Source organism: Grus americana, chromosome 1 (assembly GCF_028858705.1).
Source record: "Grus americana isolate bGruAme1 chromosome 1, bGruAme1.mat, whole genome shotgun sequence".
In the NCBI taxonomy this organism is placed as follows: Eukaryota; Metazoa; Chordata; class Aves; order Gruiformes; family Gruidae; genus Grus; species Grus americana.
The window spans coordinates 76,757,555-76,779,155 of record NC_072852.1 but is presented as its reverse complement, the minus strand read 5'-3'; the positions used below and the strand labels follow the sequence as shown (position 1 = coordinate 76,779,155).

The following is a 21,601-nucleotide window of genomic DNA, read 5'->3' as shown; positions in this document are numbered from 1 at the left end:
AAGTTGATCACTCATAATTACTAAAATCTTCCGCTCCAGAGAAACAAGAGGCAGGAGGCAAAATCTTAGGGGCTGACGAGGATAGTAGCCAAGCTGTCTTACTGTATCAGTCAGCATGATACTTGCCATGCTCCAAGCAAAGTGACAGCCAGCCATAAAACGGATTATTTTCTTCTGAAAAAAAGAGGAGAGAAACATGGAAAATATAGCTCAGAGGAAGCACAAGGAGATGATGATCATCAATTTAGCTGCTTTTGGTTTTGGTGTCCCTCTCTCTCTCCAGAGATTTTACACGTTAGGAATGAGGAGAATGAAGCTTTCATTCATGGAAGATACCTATTTTTAGGTTAGAAAAAACATCACAATGATCTTTATTCTCCACATCACTTGTGAGCCCTGTCTTTTTGTGTTAAGGATAAGTAGAATATGAGACAAAGGGATTTTCTTTAAGTGGGGAGTAAGTCATATCTAAGTTAGTATCGCTGATATGAACAGTTTATAAATAGAACTCCACTAAGCCTATACAACTGAAAATACTTACATTATTTACCTAAAACAAGCTATTTGAGGACCATTCATGAGACAAAAAAAAGGGGAAAAAGTTAAAATCACACTTCTGCATTCTTGTCAAAAGGTGTGTAGGATGAACTGCATTTCAATGATCGGCTAGTTAATAGGAGAAATAGTTGCCTCTTCCCATTACAAAAGTGTCTGAATATCTTACTGAAGTTATTACATAGACAATTTAAATCTAGATGTCAAAATGCATTTTCAGATTGCATTTATTCAACAATATCTCTATTAAAGCTGGTTAAACGTTTTAAGTTCCATCCCAGACAAAGTGTTGATTTTGACATTTTGAGAGAAACAGAGCAACGCATTTGGGATGAAGAGGTGAATATATAGGATTTTCATGAAACGAAATATTCCAAGAACAGCAGCCAAGGAAATGAATATGAAAATCAGAATATAAATATCGAGCTATTTCATGGGAATGCATGAACAGGTTTGTACGCCATTTAGCCAGGTCCAAGCAATGCTGACCAAGTAAGGAGGTGAAGGCTGGGACGGATGCACAGTGGCAAGCAAACGGAACGGAAGTACTGTCAGGCTCAGGGTCACTCTGCGTCATTGAGCTGTACCTTCCACATTCGTTTTAGGTATCCTGCTGCCACCACAGCTCCTTCACGAGGACAAGATGGACAGGCTGGATGCAACACAGCTTGCAGAAGTGAGCGGGCTCCCTGATGAAAGGTTAAACACATGCAAAAGAAAAAGCAAATCGTAGAAAAGAGGCAATCATAACAAAACAGCGTAAGGGTGGATAAGCCAATGTGCATCTCAGGCGAGATTAATTATACTCTGAGTCTAATCTTGCTGAGATGGAAGGCAGCCTGGCTTCATGAAAACACCTGCGGCTGTCACGTCTGGCTGGCTAAACGCCGTGGTGCAAAATGGTTTTACTAGCCCTATCAGCTCATTAATGCACAATTTGCTAATGCACCAGCATGAGGGCTGGGATCCTGCATCAGCGGTCCTGTTGTGGCGGTTTTGTCTTTGTGCCAAAAACTTCTCAGAACATCCTTAAAGAAACAGCTCTCCATTAATTCAATTAACAGTGCCAGGCACTGCAGGCTTCATCAAGACCTCTGAGAGCTAAAGATCTGATTCAGTGAGAAGGGCTGCATCTGTCTTCTATAAAAAATATCTTTGGTTCCTAAAATAAATACTTTATCTTAAAAAGGTTCTTAAAGAAAGTTTCAAATTTAGGTGATCAAAGTTATTGTCATTTCTTCTTAACATCTGTGGATATTTCTTCTAATCCTGGGTTCAGTAACAAACTATTTAAGCATTTCCAAATAACTTACTCCCCAGTTCCCCTTACTCAGATGGCTTCTTTTATAACTGCATAAAGCACTGCTATGTTTGTACATAAACCACCTTAAAATTCAAACAAAAATGTCAGGAAGTTCAGATATAAAGCCTTTAATTCATATACAAAACACATGCAAGGAATGTTCAAAAGTTGTTTCAATCCATCTTCGGCGTCCAAGGAATGATGTTTTCACATTTAAGATAAAACAGGAGTCAGAAGTAACCATTATCTTTTGGCAAGTGTTTTGCAAACATAAATGTCCCCCTTAATCTTTGGAAATCAGGACTTGAGACTGCATGATATTTAAAAACCTTGTCTTCTTTTAAAGTATATGCTTATACTTTTACTTATGTATAAGTAAACACTTAAGCTGGATTCATTAATAATTCAATAGCCTACTTAAGACATAAGCCTATTTAAAATAAAGCATGAAATTCTTACATTGGGTATTAAAATGGAAGTTTAATATATATATATTTTTGAATGAATGAAATAAAATTCAAGGTGAAAACCATAAACGTTTGCTGTTAAAGTTTTAAAGAACATAAAATCACTGAACTGATGGAATTACCGTCTGAACATCTGGAACAAGAATTGGCTGAACTGAACCAGCTTTTGATAAAAGTGATTTTTCTACATGTGCAGAAAGAATATTGGAGCTGAACACATTGAATAATCTGAAACAGAAATACCAATAAGTTCAAAGCTGAGAAACTAACTGGGAACTGAACACCAAAAACCTTGTGTTCCTCACTAAGCTGTGAATAAAAGAGAGGAAAGAAAGCGATACCTCTTTTCATGCTTATGTTTTGAGGGACACTGTGATCAGCAGCAAGCACTTCAATTCACCAGCTGCAAATGATCCTTTGAAATCAGTTAAGTTTTAATGAAAAATATACAACGATGACCTTGGCATTGTTTCTTCCGTGGACAGCACACTTGTAAAGGTCTGCGTGGTTAGTTAAAAATACTGAAGGAGAGAGTGTTTTTAAACAGAGAACTGAGCCACGAACCCAGCCGGCAGCCGAACGTGCGGGGCACCCACCCAGGCCATTTGGAAGCAGTGGGCTTCCACCCCTGCACGCGGACACTGTGGGGGTAAAATACCACGCACTGACACGTAAATTCTCTGTTTTCTCATTCCTGCATGAGATGGATACATATTTTTCTTTGCCTCCTTTGGCCCAAGCTTAGCTCAACTAACTGTGCGCCGGCACGGGCAGGCTTGCTTCAGGCTGGCTCCTCTTCGCTTACCTCCCACAGCCCACGCTTATTTTTAGTCTTAGGACCCCTACATGTGTAAGTAATAGTACCTTTGTTAGGGGAGAACGATACATATAAAATAAATATGCAATAAATACGCTCTTAAAAGATGTTTCTGAGCGATGTGCTGCATTCACAGCCATGTATTTTCTGCGGCAGCAGGTGACCGCTCAGAGAGACGGGGAAGGTGGCGTACAGCCCAGTTACTCACATCCCCTGGAGCAGGGATGGCAGAGAGTAAACGACTGAAATGCTCGGTCAGCAATGCACAGTGATGGCTCGGGAGCGCCGGCGCTTCGCCTGGGGCCTGCCACACCACCTCCCTGCCCGCCCAGCCTACAGGGGCTCACTGACTGCCACGCCGGTCAAACCTCCACAAAATAAACAAAGCAAAACATAACTTTCCACTCAAGTGAGCTAGAAAATGAATTTAAAGTGTAGTTTAAAGCTCCTGAGACCTGCCCCGGCCCTGACAGGACAGCAGGGACAGGGCTGGGCAGAGGCATGGCCAAGGACCAGGATGGTGCCAAAATGGTGCCCTGAGCTGTGGGGCCCGGGGGAAGGCATTGGGATGGATAAGGCCTGCTAGTGCACCCCAGGGCATGGTGTGGCCCCCAGGCAGGAGGTTTGGCTGTGTATGGCTGGGGCAGGGGTCCCACCAACCCACCAAAGCAAGCTCATGGTGAAGCGTGGCTTGGGGGCACCTCTCAGCCACCACGGTTCAGCAGATGATGGCGGTTTAACAAGCTTTTCCTCACCACCTCCCCTGCAGACTCCCAGGCCCACGTCCCACCATGGTGGCCAGCCTCCTTTCTTAGGCTGCCAGCTGGCGCTCCCACTGTCCCTGCAGGAGATTGGCAGTGACCTGCTGCTGTCTGGGCTGGCTGGGGACATGCGGCGCAGGGCCACCCTGCTCCCCTCTCCCCTGTCTCATGGGTGTTGAGGTGGCACCAGGAGGCTGACGCCAAGCAGCCACCGGCTGAGCATCTTTCAACAGGGCCGAGTCTCAGTGGGCAGCTCTTTTAGGGCTCATGGTCTGCCTAAGCTCTGCTGTAGGCACCTGCCTGGGGGGGAGTAGTATCACCTGCCCCACAACACCTTTTCCCTGGGCAATCTTGCTGCCGCCTTACTGGTAAGGTCGAGCAGAAGGGAGCAACTCAGGCATGGCTTTTGCCTAGGTTAGAAATCAGCAGTGGAATCCACCAGCTCTGCTGTCTGGTTCTCCATACCAGCACCACCTATCCCTCCCACTCCATGTGCCAGAAGGACATTGTTTTGCATTTCATCATGAACTCCTGTTAACAAACTAATTACAAGAAAGTTACTGCAAAATTTTTCAAACCGAACTTCCTCCTCTCTGCACGAACAGAGGAGATCACAGGGAGCAGTTCAGTAACGCAGGACAGAAAATGTACTGCATTTCTTATGATAAAGTATGATGGAAAAGTGACTTAAAATCACAAGGTTTTCGTGTCCTCTATTGTCATTCAGCCTACGGGATCTGCTATCGGCTACAGCAATCAGTTTGGGCTGTCAGCTACCAAAGCTGCATTATGTATGCAGTAGTATTTTTAAACTAAACATGTCTTTACATATACAAGGACATTAAGGCAAGCTGCACTCCCGCTTTTCATAAAAATTATGCAGCTGATGGCTATTGCACTAACTAGGAGACAGACATCAAAGGAGGACTGGGAGACTGACAAAGACCCCCAGTGACTTCAACCAAAATGAATTTCAGGCAGTTTCAAAAAAATTTATCTCATCCAACCTGAATGTAGCCATGGCATTTCCAAAAAAGAGGGGGCAGAAGCGAGTTCTCACTCTGCTCAGAGCTCACGTCCCCTTCCCTGTGTCAGGTCTCAAGATTGATTTGTCCTGGAATTTGCTTTCGGTGGGGAAGTAGCTAGCCTGAATGTTGTGCAGGTCTGCCAATAGCTTTTGGAGTTTCACAAATAATGATTTGAACTTTCAGCATCAATAAAGTATTGTGGTGAAAATGGCTGAATGAGATGCCACAGCCTATTGCTATGGGGAGCATAAGAATGAGAGGCGGTAGCCTGGGAAATGTTTTCTTAAGCAGCCCACTGTCCCTCACTGTGCCTGGGCCGGAGGGCAGCAGCTGTTCCAGGAAGGCAGTGTAAGGAGAAGGATCGAGGAGGCAAGGATGGTGTCATTTTGAACACAAACCAGAAATGAATCCTCACCAAGAAGAGATGCCAAGAGACACAACGGCAATCTGCAGTCACCTTACCCTGGTCTTTCTCCTCCGTCCTTTGCTATAACCCGTTGCAGATACTTGCCTTCTGTTTGAAACTATATAAGCAGCTTCTAGAGGCAGGAACCTATAATATAGCTGCAGGACACCACAGAGCTGTGCCTCCATCTTTCTGAGGCACATACCCTGATGATGCAGGAGGAGCAACCGCATCTCTTTGAAATTTGCATCTGCACTATGTTCAGTGACGGTTGGTATCATTTATTTATTGGTGCCCTGCAGCAGATCTGCCTATCTGCTTGAATGGTCCCACTTCACGAAAAACGCCCCTCCAGCTTTTTAGACAAGCTCTGTAGCTTGCAGGAGGAGGAGATGTCAAAACAGCGCAGAATAATGTTTAAAGCAAAGTATTACCCACCAGAGCAGGCAGATCTGGAGGGGATGTTTCTGAAACTAAGCTAACACAAACTTTTGTTCTGCTGCACGTGCACTGGTGCACTCGCTCGGGACTTACCTGGCTCTGCGGTCATCCATATCTGTCAGTAAAATCAAAGATCCCCATGCAGACATGTTAGGCCAGATACTGAGAAAGACAGTGCCACTGCTACAATTTTGTGTGGCTGTGCCAGTGCACACAAGCTGGGGAGCAGACGCAGTGCCCGGTGAGGATCCCGCCCTGAGCCAGTGGGGTTCCTTGCATATTCCCAGTCGCTGCTACGCACAGAAGATGGTGAATTAAGTCAGTGTGTTTGCCATTAGCTGTTCCCATTGCCTCGCTAGTAATTGGAACTAATGTTTTGCAGAATTTCAGAGAAACCTAAATGCTTTTTCTGGCCTAACCTGAGTGCTGTTTCTGTGATGGGAATGTTCTGAGTGACACTTTCTGCAGCAGCACTGCTCGGCTCGGTAACTGGCAGTAAACGAGGCACTGCAAGTCCTCACATTGTAAATCTCGTTTAACTGAATGTGGGGAGTTTCTAATAGAATCCTTTAATCCTAGAGGTATCTCAAAGTAGCTGACTTGGCAGTAGTATCTAATGATGGAGAATGGATCCTCAAGATCAGGTGCAAAATAGAGGTTAGCCACATCCGATGATAAGAAGTGTGTAGGTTCAGGTATTTCTACACATAGCCTTCTCTTAGAGATTTGAAACCTCTCTCAGTCTTAGGGAGTATCCTGGTTTTGGCTGTGATAATTTTCTTCCTAGTAGCTGGTATAATGCTGTGTTTTGGATTTAATCTGAAAATAATGTTGGTAACACACTATAAGGTTTAGTTGTTGCTAGGCAGTGTTTACAATTAAGTCAAGGACTTTTCGTTTTCCCAGGCCCTGCCAGCAAGGAAGCATGAGCCTTCTGCAGGAGGTGCACAAGAAGCTGGGAGGGGACACAGCCAGGACAGCTGACCCAAACTGGCCAAACGGATATTCCATACCATATGACGTCATGCTTAGTATATAAGCTATGGGGAGTCGTCTAGTGAGCGCCATGGCTCAGGAACTATCTGGGCATTGGTCAGCAGTTGGTAAGCAATGGTGCTATGCATCACTTGTTTTGTATATTATCATATATATCATCATCATTATTATTACCCTCTTCCATTTTTGTCCTATTAAACTGTTTTTTTATCTCAACCCATGAGTTGAGATCTCTCCTCATCCCACTGAGGCGAAGTCAGCGAAGGGCTGTGGTGTTGTTTTAGCTGCCGGCCAGGTTAAACCACAACAGTGAGTAACACCAGTTTACACTCTGCGCACTACAGGGAACATATGCTAAAATCACCTAAGGGAAGAATTCCGAGTATGAACCCAGCAATCCCCCAGGTAAATCTGCAATTCTCAAGAAGCATGTTTTGGCCACACAATTCTTTTCAGTGAGACGCTAAAGCCTCTGCAGTCTGTGTTGATGTGTAGGGATAGCAAATCTACAGCTGCCATTGGCACCGTGCTGCATTGCAGAATTGCGTCTTCTGTGCGTCATTGCTTAGGGTTGAATATTCAGCTATAGAGAAGACAGCTGGGTGGGCTATTGTAAGGCAGGAAATACTATAGATAGCAGCACAGCATTGAATTAACTGCTAGCACAAAGCTCATCTTCACATGCCATTTTCTGCAAAACCTTAGAAAGTCAAGTCACAGTAAGAACTCAGACTTACTGTCAATCTGGCGAGATTTAAATATAAACAGCAATTGCCGTAACAGAAGTGTAGGGCTAATGTGCGCACAAGTTCTTATTTTCTTCAGACAATCACAGATCAGCTCCGTATGCTGTTTTCTAGTCAACAGCTGTGTCCCAGCTATTGATTAAACTTTAATTAATCAAGCTGAAAAATGATGTCGCAGCTTGCAAGTGCAGCTTCTTATACACAACTGAGGTTTGGTTCATCGTGCTTATTCTGCTTTTCAAGAAGAGTTACCAACAAAATCATTACTTTAAGGCTGCAGCATTCCTCATCAGGCAAGGACAGCCAATAGCAGGAGACAACAGAGTTCTCAAGGTCTCGAAGTCTGGCCGCTCCAGCGTTCTCCGATAAACATCTTCTTGGTTTTAACCTGATGGTATACTATTTCATTAACAAATTGGCAAGAACTTTCCATCCCATTCCTGAGCTACAGTACAAGCTACAACACTCATTTCCTTATACTGGTATGGCATTAGCTATCTAGTCTATACATTGTTCAGAAATGCAGCCTTGGCTTGACAATAATTACATTTGGTAATTATTAACTCTCCATATGTGCTGCTTTACCAGGAAAGCTAGCAGAGTATCACTAACGCATGGCGTCCTTCTGCCTTGTGCACTTTATGATTGTTTTTACTGTAACGGTAAAGCAATCATTCTCAAAAAAAGGCCTTTGAAGTATGGAGCACTTTGAGCCTTGTTTTCACAGGTGCGAAACAGAGACAATGGTATTAAGTGAAGTCCAAAGGTCACACAGGCTGCCTGTAGCAAAGCGGCAGAACTAGACACAGATACTCCAAACACCAGGCAAGTTGTTTAAAATGCATGATTGTTGAACTCTGTACCCTTATATGTGTGATGTAAGGTAGAATAAAAATAGCCATGGAAGCTCCCTCCTATTTACCTTCTCTTTCATAGGTTTAGAAAAATTTCTGCATCAATACAGCTCTTTGAATGCAATGTTTAGTGTGTCTAAAGGAGCCTACCTAGCTCCTTATGAGGTTGAGGAAAAACTCTCAGTAGGTGTCGTGAGGGCAATTGAAGTTGTAGGCACTGATGTTAAAGTACTGGAGTCCATCCATCTGCCCAGCCATTGCCAAGAAGCAAAGCCACTGCAATCAGAATAGTTCACTTGTGCCCTTTTCCCAACAGCCTGGGATTTTATGAGCAATATAGGTTCACGCAGCTGATGGCCTCAACCTTATCATGCCAATGAAAATAGCAAGTAGGTTTTTGACTTTGGCTATTTGAAAACCAGTCAGGAAAAGAAAAGAAAGACCTGAGCAATCATGGACACAACAGTTTTCTTACTCTGTTGTGTCTCAGTTCAGCATTTTCTGTTTCCTGCCTGCTGTCATAAGCCCCCATTGTGGGGATCACCCTTTACCTGGAGGCTCTCAGAATTGAGAATTACAAACATCTCTCATCTGCACAGTACCTTTTGGGTACAAAGCTACTAAATTCATAAGGGTCAAAACCTGTGAGTAGGGCCACCCCAGTATCTGAGGCATTTATGTACCACGAAACAAATACGATCACACCTGGTGCCACGTCATAACCTGGGTTTGGAAACTTGGCAAAGCAGCCAAGGAAACTGAAGGTGAATTCAATGCATCCTCTCAGGCTGAGGAAGTATGTCTGCATCCAGGTTGGGGTGTGTGGAGAGACAGCACACCATCAGACAATCTATGGACTAGGATCTTTTAGCACAGCCTTGGGACAAAGGCATTTGATGTCTACATCCAGGTTTCCACTTCTGTAAAAAGACTAACACCTAGGTTCAGGTGGTATGTTTGAAGTTGCACAGTATCTAAACGTACACAAACCTATACCTACAAATACCTATGCTAAGTATTTTTATTCTGCTTTGTGACAGTCCTTGGTGTGGAGAAGTTTAATTAACATTATTAATCCACATTATTTTAGCATTAATAAAAGATTAATGAAAAAAGACCCCCTTTCCAAAACTACACGTAAAAATCCCACAGAAATAGTTGTTAGTGAGCTCCAAACAGCAGTAACACCTGTGCCGTCCTAGCAGGGTTTCAGATTCGATGATCCAATTTCTCTTCTCAGCACTAAACTCATTTAAGTGATGTAATTCTGCCACAGTACTGACGAATAACCCCAAATGAAAACCCAGATAATGAGATGTTGTAGATTAAGTTAGTCTCGCTGCAGGTTTCTCATTATGAAGACTAGGTAAAAACCTATTTGAATCCTTATTTCAGAAGGCAGCTGAAGTGAGACACAGCTCTGAGTTAGCTCTGTTAGAACATACAGCGAGACCGGAGGGTAGCACATAACACTCAAACATGAAAGCATCAGCCTTGCTGTGTACGTCTCTGATTTAATTTGCACTAGTCCTTATACTAAGACTTATTATATATGCGAAAACGTGGGTATAAGCAAGTGACTGAAGAGCGGATAATTTTGAGGAAGCGGGAGAGGGTTAGGCCTTCACGTCTCAGATGCAGTCAGAGATGGCACCTCACTCCATTGCACACTTTGAAAATACAAGCCAAGTGAGAGTACTAAACTCGCTCCTTTTCCGTAGAAAGGCTTAAAGAGAGGAGCTGGGCGACTCAAATCCCAACCAATAATTATTCTTCATTTTCCTTACGATTCAGGTGTATGTAAAAATCTCCCCTATTTGGAAAAAACCCCAACTTCAGCAGTGAACGATCAATTTTCATTTTGAGCTAGATTACGAGTAATGTGGTCACTTCAGGAGAGACTCATTCATTCTTGTGAAGAGAAGTGTGCTCCCTTCCTCGGTGTCCTTCTGGCCCCATGAATCTTTCCCTTATTCCTGTACAGTGGCACAGGTTTCAACAGGCAGGACTGGAAAAATTTTTCATTTCACTTTTTAGGCTTTAGGAAAGTAAGTTAATTGCTAAAAATACACAGCAATCATAAGAATAGCTGTAACATTGAGAACCGATAGGCAAAGTTAAAAATCTGGAAGTGGTATCCCGAGTTTACAAAAGGGAAGTCACCTCTGCTTAGTAAAGTTTGCAGCTATTTCTGTATGGCTTTGCTAAACGATGGCTGAATTCACATGTTTATCCTGGCTTTGCTCTTCAGCCAAGTTTCCTATCATCACAGCAGAAGCTCTGCCCAGCCCGTCATTAACATTTGTCCTGAAGCTTCTGCAAATGGCCCTTGAACTCCAAAGTGTTGTCTCTGGTGCAGAAAGAACTCAGTGATTTGTTAGCGTTTATTGAAATATATTCTCAAGAAAAAGCTATTAATACTTTTTCTAATGTTAATGATTCTGTGTGCTTCTTTGAGAAATATTTTGACTAAAATTGTTGCACTCAAAACCTAATTAAGTTTAAAATTTAGGTACAGATCTCTTCTATTTAATTTTTAACTACAATTTTATAAATACCTCAATATAATTTTGATGCTGTCAACCTTTACTAAAAAGTGTGGTGTGGTGGGGTTTTTTTCTGCCTGTGGCTCCATCTGTTTTTCTTATTTTCTCTCCTTTTTACTTCCAGTGCTGAATTACTATGCTGCCACAAGTTTTCACTTAACCACCAACCAAAGCAGCAATTTAACTTGTGGAGTTTAGTTCTACCTCGTACGCTCCAAGTGCAAATACTTATTTAAACAAGTGGCTAATTCTAAATGGAGTTAGTCAAGCAAATAAAGCTACTTACATTAAAATATCTGCAAGATGAAGTTTTCAGGCTATGTTTACACCGTGCTGAGTAGTGCTGTGTAGAGATACCCAAGCTGGATCTGGAGCTAGATGGTGGAAGACAAGCCAGTTAAGGTTAGTCCTACAGGTTTTGCTATCATAACGAGATTATTTCTAGGATTCCCTGGTGTGTTTATGGTGCTGTACCGTACCATATACAAAACAGCCTGTTCAGAACTAGCCCTGGACTTTCTCAAGTGTTATCACGTCATTAGTAGTATCAGTAAAGCAGGGATCTTTCTGCAGGAAAATGCTACATCATTTAAAAAAAAAAATTAACAGCATCCTTTCATACAGCAGATATTTTGAAAGCACTTGTTTAAAACCAGTTATTGGTTATATTATTTCCAGTTCAAAATCAAACACGTATAATAAACTTTAGGCCACTATTTCAAAATTAAAGCTCATAAAATGAACATCTTATTATGCAGAACTCCTTCTGAACAGCTACTAAGGACTGCTGGTTTTTAACTGATGATTAAATTTAGCCATCATGAAAGGGAGCAATGATAATAAACATCATTAAGACTCTACAACAATTTACGCCTTTTGCAAAACCTTTTATATTAATTTTAAAATGTGAAGTGGACATCTGAGTATCTTAGCTAAAATACAACTGGCATTTCCACCAACGTGCTGAAACGCAGTTTAAAAACTATTCAAAGACATAATTCCCCGCGATCATAGAAACACACTGCGTCCTCAGTAGAAATACCAAAGAACCTTTTTGCTGTTATTTTTTTTCTATGAAATAAATTACGTGAAACAATTCAATTGTTTTGATACAAACATCTTGCCAAAATGCTGGTTTTGAATATAACTTGTTCTCCATGTCATTAACTGTGACACTAACCTTGAGTGCAGTATATGAGCATTGCTCCTTTTTTTTTTCTTCTAGCTATCAACAGCTGTACATGACTTAAACTTATCAGTTCCTGAAAAGCTACAACATTTAGAAAGTTTGATTTCATTAAAAGGTGCATTACTATATCTAGAAGCGACAAAGCAAGTTCTGCTATGATGATCTCATCTGCAGTCTATGTGAATTAAATATATATCGATCTATATATCTAAATGCCCATACAATTATCCAGTGTAAGCTGCAGAGAAAGAACAGAAAAGAACCACAGCCTGTCTGTAAAGAGGATTTATACCCAGCCCATTCTTCTGCCTTGAACTTCAGTTTTAACAGTCACCTTGCAATTGTTCTTAATATTGATCTTGGCCACACTGAAGCCAGAGGCAAAGAATCTTACTGATTGTTGTGGAGTCAGTTTTTGCCACTATAAATCAATAACAACGTTAAAGTCCACTTGGGACTGATTAAAAATCCTATAAATTCTGGTCTGCATTCTCAGTGAAACTCAACTTTCAGAAGAAACAAAATTGCAGAGAGTTAAAAGCTCATTCTCCGTTACATCTGTTTGAAGGGTTGGAAGAAGTTTCCCAAGTTGTTTAATGTCAAGGAAGGGCTTAATCATCTGTTGGCATACACAAGATTACACTGGGCATTGCACTGAGTTACAAATAGAAGTGCCCTTAAATTTTCTTGCACATCAGTGACCAAATGAAAATATCTATGAAAGTCTGATCACTTAGGAGGAAAAGACAGCCTGGTCATCCCATACAGCATGTGCCTAATTTCCACATCAGTAACCAGAATTATTTCTTGACGTACAAGGGACTGATTTAGGATTACTGGAACAGGTTAGAACTTCTGTCCTATGAAAATATTCCTGCCATAAAAATGTAAATTACTGGATTCTAAGTTACATCTTCCAAAATTCTTGTTCCAAAAATACTTGAACAACTTTGATGCTGTATTTGAGTGGGACAGTCATCAAGACTGCAAAATGTCTCAAATCCAAATTTTGAAAGCCTTATTCCCTATTACCCCGTCTTAATGCCTTGAGCTTCATTAAAGCAAGGTACCAAAACCGGGCTGAAAGCAGCAAGATGAGGAGTTAGAAATGGTAACTTGCAGTCCTTCTAAAAAGGATCATGTTTACTAACACAAACAAGCCCTTCCAGCAGGGCAAGTTCCACTCACTGTGCCCAACATTTTCCAGCTTGATAAGGTGAAGTTTCAAATTCTTTTTAGATAATCCATAGAAACCTAAAATCAACAGTTTTGAAATGGGTTTGATTATTCAGCAACTGCCTGGAAAGGCAGTAGTTGCATACTAGCCTAAGCAGGAAAATAATCCACTTGAAAATACTTTTCCCTCAGACTGCTATCAGTAATCCTCTTCGCCATTTTTAAAGTTACTAACCCTTATGCTTATCACCAAATCTGAAACACCATTAAAGTGATCATGATAAGAAAGCATACCAGAATCAGTAAATACTTGGTTTAAATACTGATGGAGATAGAGAAGAACAAACAATCCAGTCTCCTTTGCTTTATCACAAAGGGACAGACGGGGCACCATGCCACAGCTCCACTCATACCAGCATTTTGCTTGTAGCGTGGTATAGAATTGCATTTTAGATTGTTTATGTAAGAGTTGCAGTCAACAGCTCGATGTCCAAGCGGAAATCAGAGATGAGTGGCGTTCCTCAGGGGTCAGTACTGGGACCGACGCTGTTTAACATCTTTGTCGGCAACATGGACAGTGGGACTGAGCACACCCTCAGCAAGTTTGCCGCCAACACCAAGCTGCGTGGTGTGGTCGACGCGCTGGAGGGAAGGGATGCCATCCAGAGGGACCTTGACAGGCTGGAGAGGTGGGCCCATGCGAACCGCGTGAAGTTCAACAAGACCAAGTACAAGGTCCTGCACGTGGGTTGGGGCAATCCCAAATACAACTACAGGCTGAGTGGAGAATGGATTCAGAGTAGCCCTGAAGAGAAGGACTTGGGGGTATTGGTTGATGAAAAGCTCAACATGAGTTGGCAATGTGTGCTTGCAGCCCAGAAAGCCAACCGTGTCCTGGGCTGCATCAAAAGCAGTGTGACCAGCAGGTTGAGGGAGGTGATCCTGCCCCTCTACTCCGCTCTGGTGAGACCGCACCTGGAGTACTGCGTCCGGCTCTGGGGGCCCCAGCACAGGGAAGACATGGAGCTGTTGGAGCGAGTCCAGAGGAGGGCCACGAAGCTGACTGGAGGGCTGGAGCACCTCTCCTATGAGGACAGGCTGAGAGAGTTGAGGTGGTTCAGCCTGGGGAAGAGAAGGCTCCAGGGAGACCTTCTAGCAGCCTTCCAGTACCTGAAGGGGGCCTACAAGAAAGCTGGGGAGGGGCTGTTTACAAGGGCACTGGATTGATAGGACAAGGGGTAATGGCCTTAAGCTGAAGGAGGGTAGATTTAGGCTAGATATTAGGAAGAAATTTTTTACTGTGAGGATGGTGAGGCACTGGAACAGGTTTTTCAGAGAAGTTGTGGATGCCTCCTCCCTGGAAGTGTTTAAGGCCAGGCTGGATGGGGCTTTGGGCAACCTGGTCTAGTGGAGGGTGTCCCCACCCATGGCAGGGGGGTTGGAACTAGGTGATCTTGAAGGTCCCTTCCCACCCAAACATTCTATGATTTTTTTTTTTTTTAATATGTATTTGTCCTGCAACTTTATCTGGAGTTTCACTCCATTTGATCTTTCTGTTTATCTGCAAACTCCCACAACATTGGAGCATGTCCCATGGCTTTCTACCAAAGCAACTGTAAGAACTGTGCAATAATGACCTCTGATTTCTGAGATACACAACACATGTTTTTATACTATAAACTTCAAATTCCTTACAGAACTTGGATACAAATTGCCCCCAAGAGTTAAAACATACCACAGGAAACTAAATACATGGGGTTTTTTTGAAAAGACTATCTAGAAGCATGCTGTAAATTACTGTAATAAACCACAAGCAAGACAGCTCTGAAGAACTGTATGATTTAAAAAGTTTTAAAGCTGGGGGTTCATAAAGGGGCACTGTCATAAAATCCAAAGAATTTATGAGTAGCACAGAGACAGAAGGTAAGAAACAACTCTTTGCTGTCTCTTCCAGTACCAGAAGCAGCAATCCACAAATGAAGTAGGAATCTGCAGATGAAGCTAGCAAGAGCCAGAACAGAAAAGTGGCTCTTCCTCCATGGGGAGGTGGTCCGTGGCACTCCCTGTTAAAAGAAGCTGTGGATACAAGTAGTGTCCAAGGGGTTAATGGAGAGGTGGTCAGCCAGACACACTTGGTATGGTAAACCCTGAGGGCTGTCTAAATGGACAAACCAAATCAAGCTCTGGAAATCTGCTGAGTGGAAAGCAGTTGAAGCAGCTGCTCTACTTACCCTATTCTTAACTGTCTTTAGGAGTCAGCTTGTCCGCTGCTGCCCACAGCAGAATGAGTCGTGTGAAACACCGTAGCTGCTCTTCACGTTCCACACAGAATGAAGTGCAGCCAGCCTGGAGCTCTTCAGAACAAGTGCTTAGCAGCTGACTGTATCTTGCTGAAACAACACTGAGTTCACTTGCCTGTTTTTTTGTTTTGTTGGATTGGTTTTGTTTGGTTTTTATTGTTGGTTTTTTTGGAGGTTTTGTGGGTTTTTTTAAAGAGATTTACCATCTCTTTAATGATAACAAAAACATTACCTGATACTGAAACGATATTTGTCCAGAAAAAAAAAAAGAGTATTCATTAAGACCTTGCAAATCAAATGTATATAAAGTATGAGGGATTAACAAACCAATTTGCTTATCATCCTATTTTGACAAGACGAAGTCTAAGGATGGGACCACTCCTGTCAAAGAATTTTTATCAACTAATCTTAAATTATTTTGTCCAAGCACTAAAGTCTCATGGTTATATCATATAGAAGACAATACTACTATCCATAAGATTTACAGAAGAAGCAATCTTTGAAGTCAGATTTCTTGTTTAAAAGCATTACGTATTACCTGAGACATTGTATTGTGCAAAATTCTGCTGTTCACTTTACAATCCTTTCTAGAAACACACTGATATACTTCATTGTTACAAAAGAGTCCATTAATTATGTTACTTTCTCTCAGTTGTACCGAAGTTCCCTGTTTTGTAGGATAGATTACTGATGGCAGGTCACGTACACTTGGGATCTGCAAATGCTGGGAAGAAAACTTTTACTATCCAGAGCCAAGCACTGCAAGAGCAACAAACAAGGAAGATCTTTCCCACAAAACTTTTTATGATTTCCAAAGATTGTGTGTTTATTTCTAGTGGTTTTGACATGAAAACAAGTGAAGGATAAAAAGTTATGTGTAGTAACTGCCCATATATGTGAACTTTAATAAATCAGGCATGCTGAGGTACTTTATTCCCTTTTCTCTCCCATTTAAAAAAAGCACTGCACAAAAGCTGACACATGATCTCAGGGCCCTTAATTGGTTGGTTGGTTTGGTTTTATTCCCCAGTGTAACAGGCTGGTATAGCTGGGCAGCAGTTCCACAGGACCTTGAATAAAACAGCTATAGAGACAGGATCTGCACCAGTAAAATCGGCTACTTCTGAGGGACGGGAGAATTTTTGAAATGTCTCTTCCTCACCAGGAAGACAGGAAGTTTCTGAAAGCAATTAAGCCAGAAACAACCCAGAAAATTTAGTCATGACAGCCATCTGTCACGGTAAAAGGGAGCTATCTAGATGAACCTTCTAGAAATGAGGTGTACACAGAATGCGCCACAGCAGAAGTCATATTTCAGCAGGTCATTCACCACTCCACTTGCCTGTTTTCCTGGATCCTCTTAATTCTGCTGCTCTGAAACATGGTTTTATATCTTTTAACCCGCAAGAACCTCTAACCCCAGGTATCTTCTTGACCTCCATATTTGTATAGAACAAAATAATTCTCACTAGGGATGGGGAACAAAAGGATTTGTCTGAAGAGGATCATAAGTGGCACAGAGCTTTCCAGCTGAGGATTACTTCCTTGAATTCCAGGACATTTTATGAATTTGCATGATATATGTCAACCTACAGAAAGGAAGCAAAAGACCAAGTGGAAGAGGCCAGACGTCAGGGTTTGGGGAGAAGTGGCATCACTTGTACAAGAATAAATTCTTCATTTCAGTTTGGATCACAAACAGGAACACACTACTGTCAGTAACCACCAAAATGACTAACGTTAGCCTTTTGTGCATGTGATTAAACCAAATTTTCCAATGCACTAAAAAAAGCATAAGATCCACAGAAAAAGTCCAGAACTACAATGCACCACAGGAAAGACACACAGACTGAAGGCCTGCATTAGACCCAAGCGATAGCACTTGCTGTACTTGACTAAACTCTCCAAGGGAATCGCAACAAGCAATTACACCCAGAAGAGCACAGAAAGGATCCCCCCTGCCCCTGCAACAACTGCCAAATATTCTTATAGGAAATGCAAAAGTTAAGGCTTAATATATTGATGTCTTCATGATTCATCACTGCAAGCCATAACGGCATTCTGAAGCACTGGTTTAACCCCGTGTGCCACACGGCCACCTGGGCCTTCCTGCAGTCTGCCTCTGCTCTGACTCAGGCTGGCGATAGCCAACTATCACCCTCCACCCAGCCAGACCCCTTTCTCCTTCAAACAATGCCCAGATGGCGTTTGTCTCTACTACATTCTCATTTCCTTCTCCTCATGCTGAAAAGAATTCTCTCATGTTTTCCTGTCAACACAGGAACTGGTTTCCCAAATAAGCTGCTGCTTATATCAGAACTCCTCTCCCATCTAGATTTTCTTATCTTTAACTCTGTACATGCCTGCAGTAACAAATTAGTTGACCCATCTCCAAGCACAACCGCAATAACTAATAAGGCTTTTAAGAGCCTGTTGACACCTGCTTTATCACTTACCTTACCTACCCACGGCAAGGCTCTGTGAGAATCGTATCCACGTACTCCATTTGCTTCTGATGAAATGGGCTCTCTCAGGTATAGCCTACAGGCACTTGCCTTTCCAGAGACGGCCCAAATAAGCTGCAACATCAAGGGTTTTAGTACCTAGAAAATGCATGTTAGTTTGGATTACAAAGTTACCTCAGCCAGGGAATATCATCTTGAGCTACTAAAATCCACATTAGTTCAACCTCCCCATTCATATTTTTAGGGAAGGAGACTGGGATCTGAAAGCATGAGTAATTTGTATCTAACTTCAGTATTAGGTAGAATTGTCAGCAGACTAACAGCAGTGCATCAAAATAACATTTTATTGACCCGATTTAACCACATCCTCTGATAACCTGCACCATGCGGTCCTGGTTTTCGGCTGGGATAGAGTTAACTTTCACAAGAAGCTGGGAGGGGACACAGCTAGGACAGCCGACCCAAACTGACCAAAGGGATATTCCATACCATATGATGTCATGCCCAGTATATAAGAGGGGAGCAGGCCAGGGAGGAGGGGTTGCTGCTGGGGACATGTTGGGCATCAGGTTCCAGGCAGTGAGCAAATTGCGTTGTGTATTACCTGCTTTGTATATTCTAAGTACTGTTGTTATTTTCCTCTCCCTTTGCTGTCCCAGTAACCTGTCCTTAGCCCAACCCAACAGTTTTACCTTTTTCTTCCGATTCTCCTCCCCATCTCACCAGGCAGGGAGGGGTGAGCAAGTGGCCACATGGTGCTCAACTGCCAGCTGGCGCTAAACCACGACACATGCCAAGAAAAAAACCTCTCCATATCTTACTAGAATTGTATTGTTACAGGAACAGAAACAAGCACATACTATCTCAACTGTATTCAAAAATCAGTATTAATTTTATCACAAATATTTACAATTGACACTTTTTCTTGTAAGAGTGCTTTAAACCAGAAAAAAAAATCACAAATAGTAAAGAGAGAATCTAATAAATGAATTAAGAGCCATGATATTGATCACTGACTGCAAAAGACTCAAAGTTACAGTTTTGGTTTTATTTTTTTAGGGAAATCCACAGAGAATCCAAAAATAGTGGTTTGATTCTAGATCGTTATATAAATCTTGTGAAAGAATTCATATGCTCCTTCAATAACAACATCTGCACCATTTTCAAACTAATTCAGTTAAAAAAGAAGTACGTTGAGGAAAGTCTGTGTAATTTTAAGTTATTTATTTACTCATTTAGCAGTGTTAGCTACAGTATTTCTTGGTTTATTTAGAATTTATTTTTACCTTAATGCTCAAAAGCTTAGAAAAGAGAAAATGCATTTTACAATGGCAAAAATTGAAATTCTCAAATTTCATTTATATAAATAGAATCCTATCAACTCTTAGAAAGTGCCTCTTTTACTCACTTCACTCCATGATACAGCCCAAAATTCATCTTTTGTGAAGAAAGAGAAAATTTTATTCTAATAAAGCTAGAGAACAGATAATTTTGGCCCCATGTCTGTAAGAAAAAAAAAAAATGAATGCAGGAAACCACATGCAAGTTCAATGCAAAAAACCTACAGACTCTTAAAAAAATAATTAATCCAACAAGCTGTTCTAGAAAATCTGGACAAGATGTCACCAAAACAATTCATCATTTGCAAAATGATTCATATCTATAAGATACAAAGGTGCTCTTGTCAAAGCATGGGAAGTCAATGCATGCCAAGACGCCGTGTTCATTCAGGAAAGGGCAGTTATCCAACAGTAGACGTGGGACATCTAGCGGCTCCCACAGCTCTTTGTTCACACACTTCAGCCTTCGTTTGGAAAAAGATGTGAAACAGGCTGCTGCCTACCACTCACCTTTAGTCTTAAAACAAATGCCGTAGTGCTTCTGGTAGTACCCAGGTTTAAATGTCTGTATTAAAAATATGCACACATACCAAATATCTTCAAATGCTTTCCTTTTCTTACCCAAATAATAAAAAAAAATCCACAGAAAAAAATATGCTTTTATGATATATAATTGATGCAAAAAATTGTCTAAACCTTTAATACCAGAGATAAAAAGAATCTCTTTATATATTAACGCTCTATTGTTCTAATACAACCTACTAAGTGCCATGTCCTTGAGTAATTTGCTGAAACTGGGATACAATTCTTGCAAGAGCCGTCCCCCCAAAAAATCACCCTATATAGCATTGACTTACAGACAGCACTATATTACACAAATGTTTTAAAAAGTCACAGACTCAAGCAATAGAAAAATTACCCTAATATCTCCAAAAACATAGAGACTATAAAAGATACTATAGAATTTTAACATTTTTTCACTAATAGACAGTGCAAGCCTCACTCTGGAACCAAAGACAATCTATCCCAGCTTCTCTAGTTCATAAATAACCTGTGATGAGACCAAATTGCTTTATTACAGCTACAGCATTACTTTTCTTAGGTTCTATGCACTGCCCCTCTACTAATACATTACAAATAATACAAAATAGTAAATTAAGATTTCGTTGCTCTTTTCTTATACCCTTATCATATTTATGCACTGGGGAAGTGACTTTTTCTCAAAACATTCTCTTCTGATTGTTATGGTGATCTAATTCAAATTGTTGCTCCCAGAACTGTATGCTTTGTTTTCGCTTTTGACTACAAAAATTGCACTTCTGAAAAGGGTAAGGAATCACAAACTGCATCATTTGAGAATTACAATACCTTATTTTACAACTGTAGTGTGTGCAAATCATCATTTCAATGAAATTGAATAGTTAACAAATATTCTTAAACTGTGTAAGTACAGAAGGTTCTACAGAAAGTAACATGGATAATCAATATTCTACCATTTGGAACAAAAACAATAAATAAAAGTTTAAGTATTAAAACTAAGAAAAAAATATTCCTGTACATTGTACAGTACCTTTTGGTTAAAGCTTCTTAGCAAAAATATAGTAATGTGTTTTAAGCTTTCCAGTTACAGATGGTTCAATATTAAAATTTCAAGGTTTCCCTATCATGAAAAAAATATTGCATTTTTCCATAGGTGCAGCAGAATCTGTCTCTCTCTGAACAAGGCTTCAGTCTTTAAAAATATATAGACAGCAAGTATGAATTCAAATGAAACGTTAAAAAAATTATAATACAGTACTGAGGATGTACAGTTGTTGTGCATTACTGATTTTACATTCCTTCTTATTTTGAAAAAGCAAAAAACTAGAGAGCCCATTGTATATCACTGAGTTCAGCTGGATCCCCAAGTCCTCCATCAGCTTCCAAGTAATTCATAAGAGCCGTCATAGCGGTGTCATCATTTTCACATATTGCATCAAAGTCCAGCTGAGGATTGCCACCTATAAAATTATTACAACATTAACGTATGCAGTACAAAGCATGAAGAATATAGTAACTTTCCACAACATATTTGTTTTTAAACAGCACTTTCCTTTGAAGTCAAGGCAACATTTACATGTACATGTTAAAAAAAACCAACACACTCAAGTAATTGAAATAATGGCTGTCTGCAGACAGTTATAAGGACACACATAACTTGATTTAAGATGA

General features: G+C 41.2%; 1 protein-coding gene across 3 annotated transcripts in view; it reads right to left on the bottom strand.

Annotated features, from left to right (window-relative positions):
• Positions 1–19,259: 19,259 nt before the first annotated feature.
• The window catches only part of BMAL2 (basic helix-loop-helix ARNT like 2), a 38,667-nt gene continuing 36,325 nt past the window's right edge, over positions 19,260–21,601 (bottom strand). For 2 of the 3 annotated variants that reach the window (XM_054838632.1, XM_054838646.1), the window contains exon 17: positions 19,260–21,390. In XM_054838632.1, the coding sequence (XP_054694607.1) occupies positions 21,254–21,390 (137 nt within the window). In that variant the 3' untranslated portion in view covers positions 19,260–21,253. The remainder of the gene's footprint in view (positions 21,391–21,601) is intronic. The other variant, XR_008578849.1, reaches the window with a different exon arrangement.